We start from the raw sequence: 5453 nt of genomic DNA on the forward strand, positions 1-5453 counted from the left end.
TGAAACAGAACACCTGAAGTGTGTAACTTCATCTACTCAAGCAAAAATAAAGATTTTGTGAAGTATTTTGTGAACACTAAATGTATGTTTTCAAATATTCTGAGAATTATTCTGAGAATAATTCTATTAATTTGCATTTGTTTTCACTCTCCTCTATTTGCTAGTTTTGGAAACATGCTGTGATTACATCAGAGTATATGATGGTCCTTCTACCCTCAACCCTTTACTGGACGAAATACGGGACTACAAGAACAAACGCTACAACTCCAGCAACAATGATCTGACTGTGCTTTTCTACAGTGATAGCAGTGTATCAAGAAGAGGATTTCATGCAAGCTGGGTCTTTGTAGGTAAGCAATTAAATAAAATGAATAGAACGAATTTCATATTTAATACAATCCCAGACTTAATCCAAAATATTTAGCGCAATGATTCAGAAATATACAGCGCAATAGTGTAGTCGAATTCCTGAACGAATTACTTTTATGAACCCCTTCTGTTTATTGAATCAGATGCACACCTTCAAATCTATTTAAGGCTTAAATCAATGTGCTTACTGACTGTTTCATATGACAGTATAGGCTAAATATTAGTATTTTATCATTAAAGTCATTAAAAGCCTGTGTAAACACCTTTTGCAACTTTCCAATTAGTTTCCTAATACTAAAGAATCATTACTATAACAGTTAAGAAAGCAGAATTGTTTGAATCATTACGATTACCATTCCTACTCATAATTTAATGGCTAACCTCTACTTCTCTGTTTGTTAGATTCCAATTCATGCAGGCATAACTGTGGATACTCCTTTGGCACTTGTTCATGTGATGATTCCTGTCAGGACAATAGAAACTGTTGTTATGACTACGACAGTGAGTTCCTGATCAGACACTTAAAGATCAATCAGTATTCACAAATCTCTCTTGTATTCATGTTCATATATGTAACTTTAAATTTACAATAGATAATGTACAACAAAACTCTATCACTTTACTTTATACAGGCTACTGCTCACAGACAACGACTTGGGCAACTACAACAGGTGCACCTACATCTAATCTAATCAGATTCAAACCTTTTACTGGTTTCCTGGGTTGAGAGAGACTGATGTCCCTGGCCTGTTAGTCAAACATCACACACATTTTAATGGCTATAGGCTCTATGCAGCGGGGATTGTGACGTGCCGGCCAGTGATAGTAACTATAGTAACAGCATGAGAAGACGCGCTCCGTTGTAGTCAGCTTGGTCGGTTAATTTTGGCATTTGGCATAAGTAAGTTAGCCTAATAGGCTAGTAATAAATGAACACACATACAAAAATATTTTTCGTCCCGTAGGCGTCCTGGAAAATATTTCTGTTCGTCCTAAACACATTTTCTATCGTCCCCAGGACGATAGGACGCCGTTAGTCTCGAGCCCTGGTAGGGACCCTCATTATGCTACCGTGTTAGTGTGGGGCTATTTTCAGCCTTGTTAGTGGTATTAACAAGCGATTTTTATTTGTCATTACACTATGCCCAATATACTAGCATTATACTAGCTTTATAGGCTAAACTGTTTTTAGAGATAAAACTATTTACATTCGATAATCATGAAAACAAATCTCAGATAACGGTTGACTAGGTAACAATGTGTAATTAGACCAAAGGTTCATTTTGCGCCGGAGTTCTCCTTTAATAGTTATATTGAAATGTTACCTTATTCCTAATATTGTTACTATTGATTTTCTTTGTGGTGTTTTAGATGTTATTGTTAATTTTGTTTATTTGAAAAATCTATTTATTATTATATATAATATAATATTTAAATGTTATTCTATTTGCTCTATTTAATTTAAATTATATATATATATATATATATATATATATATATATATATATATATATATATATATATATATATATATATATATATATGTGCTGTAGTTTGTGACTCTTAAACTCTGGTGTCAATAAAAATGTATCTTTGTTCAGTGATAATCACTTTATCTGTCTTTTTATTCAGCAAGTTAATCAGTGTGTGTGTGTGTGTGTGTGTGTCTTGCACTGCCATTCAGCTCAGTGGTATCATAATTTTCCTGTTAGACATCAAACATAGTATATACAGTATAATATAGTTATATAGTATGGTATAGTTATAAGGTAGTCATTGCTTTTCTTTAGGCCCTAAAACGGTCAAACGGCCTCCAACCAAATTTTGCTTAGGGCCCCCAAAGGTCTAGGGCCGGCTCTGCATGACAGAATATGCTAATCAATGACTAGAAGATAGTTAACTCCACATCAGCTACATAAATTCATCAACTAACCATTCAGAAATGTCCTGTTGCATTCTACATGTCACTTCTTCTTGAGTCTCTCCATCATTGTCTGACTCCGGTTTGAACATAAAAGGCTAAAAGTTTTTGAAATTTTCAGTGCATGTCTGTGTGTGAGGTAAAAGGACACGAACTCTTGAAGCTCCGCCCTCTGTGCTGGGAGCAGCAGCTTATTTGCATTTAAAGGGGAACACACAAAAACGGTGCGTTTTTGCTCACCTTCAAAAAGTTACCATTTTAACAAGTTATATAAAAATATATGTGGGGTACTTCACATACACACTCTGGGGACATCAAAGACTTATTTTACATCTTGTGAAAAGGGCCTTATACCACCCCTTTAAAACGCAATTGTGTTCGGGACTAATTTCTTACGCATCTAAACCCAAGCCTCCGTTGCTAATTCCAAAACGTAATTTTAGGGCATATATTAACGGAGGCTTGAGCCACTGAGAGCAGGAGTTGACTACACGTTTCTGTGCGAGTGTGACTGTACTGTATGTGTGTGCGTTTGAATGGGACAGAGTGGGAGAAAGACAATAGGCTATATGCTTTCCGTACATAATAAAACGTAATTTTGTGGCAAAAAGCAAGGAAAGAATTTGTCATTTTTATCCTTTTGTATACTATATTTATTTGCTTGGTCAGTGTCATTGTGGGTTTTGGTTCTTTTGCTGATGTTGGCTGTAAGGACCTTTGAAATAACTTAAATCATTTGGCGAAGTAATATGGAACTGTAATGCAGTCAAGACCTGCCTGTAACTACTTTAGTTTATAAGACATTATAATGCCAATAAATGATCATCTGAAAAGTGCAATACTTTCTCAAAAACATATATCTATACATTCAACAACAGATGAATACTCCTGTGAGAATAACTGTGGCCAAAGTCTTCCTCTCTGTGGATGTGACGACCACTGTCAACATTATGGCACCTGTTGCCCTGACTACGACAGTGAGTTCCTCTTGATCAGGACAATTTCATTTGAAATAGCCTAAACAAAAACACAAATCGTTCACATGATTCATTGTATTTAGCCTACTATGATGAACTGGACTTTGGTAAACCAAATGAGGCAATGTAGAATTACTTTTTTTCTTCAGTTTTATCGCTTCTCTTTTCACAGGCTACTGCTCAACTACAACAGCAACAACAACAGAAACAACATTGATTGATACAACAGGTGCTGCTGCCATTCAGTTACATTAATCATACATTGATGACATCATGAGTAAACTCTGTTCCTCTCTCTAGATCCCTCCTGCAGGTATAACTGTGGATACAACCTTGGCAGCTGTTCATGCACCTACAACTGTCAGTACTATGGCAACTGTTGCCCTGACTACGACAGTGAGTTCCCCTTGATCTGACAGACACTTTAAGATAAAATACTGTAAACAAAAATACTAATCTTTCCTGTAGTGAGCACATGGGTCAGTGTATTTCTTGTGACAAAATGGGATTTTGCTAAATCAAAGGAGACTCGTAGTGTTGTTTCTTACCTTTTCAGTTTGATCTATTCTCTTTAAACAGGCTTGTGCTCAACAACAGGACCGGAAACAACTTACTGGCCAGATACAACAGGTGCTGCTGCCATTTTGTTGAATTTAAGGGACACTGATGAGATTAATGACATGAAATGGATCAGTTGAATGTACAACAGTTTACTTAAAGGCAGTAATGAGTTTTGCTTTTCTTACTAAATATACACACCAATATGTGACCCGATAATTTGTACATCACACACATATTGATGACATTGAGTAAAATCTGTTCCTCCCTCTGATACAGAATCTCCCTCCTGCATGTATAACTGTGGACACAACTTCAGCAGCTGCTCATGCACCCACGACTGTCAGTACTATGGCAACTGTTGCCCTGACTTTCACTGTAAGTTCCTCAAAAACAGATGAAAAATCTGTTAAAACTTGCCGTGGAGTTGAAGCATTTATTGCTGAATAACACAAATGTGTCAGAATATGGCATTTATTCCAATAAGATAAATGAAAAGAAAAAGAACCATGTTTCTGTCTAGAGTTGTAGAAGTTTAATAAAATATAAAAGTTTATAGAAATGTGGTATTAAATGATTCTATCATCACCACTAACATATACCACAGAAATACTTAAGGAAGCTCTTATACATAACTTGTTATACAAATGATGTTTTGAAAAATGTCCATACTGCTTTTTCTATTTTTTAAAGCATTATGTGGCCATGGGCTTCATTTTAGTCTAAACCACTTCTTGAAGACTCAAACATGACACTTATGGCTCATACTCATCCAGTTTTATCTTACTTCCTTTAATCAGGGTATTGCCCATCGTATACAACACGGAGAGACTTAACAACAGGTACTACTGTCACTAGTTTTTGTAATGCCTGAGGCTAAATTCAGATAACATTATTATCTGATTCTTATGAAACTTGTTTGTAACCTGTAAAATTTAACACATTTTGTTTCTTCATGATTACCAGTTTCTCAACAGTGTGGAGGACACCTGTATGGATCTGGGCTGTTTTCCAGTCCAAACTACCCAAACTATTACCATGACAATGCCTACTGTGTGTGGTATCTCTCTGCTCAGCAAGGACAGAGGATCTTCCTGTCATTTGCTGATGTGCAGTAAGTGAGAGACATCTATCTATTTATCTATCTCTCTATGCTGGGTAGATTACTTACAAATTGTAGTTGGTTACTGATTCCAAAGTACATCTCAAAAATTGTGTGGTGTGGGGTGGGGGGCAGGAGCAGGAGTAGTCAGGCAGGGACCCAGGCCACAGCCAGCACGATGATCCAAGGCAAATTCGCAGGAGGGAACCATGGTGGAGGCCTGGGAGGAGGGACCAGGTATGCAGTCTCCTGCGACGAAGCCAGTCGTGGTGGAGACCCAGATGGAGCCGAGGTCTGGAGGGCCAAGGTGGAGCTAACGGCTCATGGGAGCGAGGCAGTGGCGGGGACCCGGAAGATTGTAGTGGAGCCAGTGCGACCAAGGACAACTGCAGAGGTGTAGGGAAAGCATAGCCTGGTGGAGCCAAAGGGATGGAGGGCAGAGGCGCAGCTAGAAGCCAGGAATCCTGTGGCGGACCCAGGGTGACGCATGACCTAGGCGGAGCCAGAGGCATGAGGGAGCCCGGCA

The 5453-nt window shown here is 37.9% G+C and overlaps 1 protein-coding gene across 1 annotated transcript in view; it reads left to right on the forward strand.

The window, feature by feature from the left end:
* The window catches only part of LOC130070565 (deleted in malignant brain tumors 1 protein-like), a 39397-nt gene extending 34421 nt beyond the window's left edge, over positions 1-4976 (forward strand). The window contains exons 7-12 of the mRNA XM_056234988.1: positions 3440-3496; positions 3568-3663; positions 3847-3897; positions 4105-4203; positions 4626-4667; positions 4792-4976. Of these exons, the coding sequence (XP_056090963.1) occupies positions 3440-3496; positions 3568-3663; positions 3847-3897; positions 4105-4203; positions 4626-4667; positions 4792-4943 (497 nt within the window). The 3' untranslated portion in view covers positions 4944-4976. The remainder of the gene's footprint in view (positions 1-3439; positions 3497-3567; positions 3664-3846; positions 3898-4104; positions 4204-4625; positions 4668-4791) is intronic.
* The last annotated feature ends 477 nt before the right edge of the window (positions 4977-5453 follow it).

This window comes from Rhinichthys klamathensis, unplaced genomic scaffold, assembly GCF_029890125.1.
Source record: "Rhinichthys klamathensis goyatoka isolate OS25496 unplaced genomic scaffold, OSU_Roscu_1.1 h1tg000412l_1, whole genome shotgun sequence".
Lineage (NCBI taxonomy): Eukaryota > Metazoa > Chordata > Actinopteri > Cypriniformes > Leuciscidae > Rhinichthys > Rhinichthys klamathensis.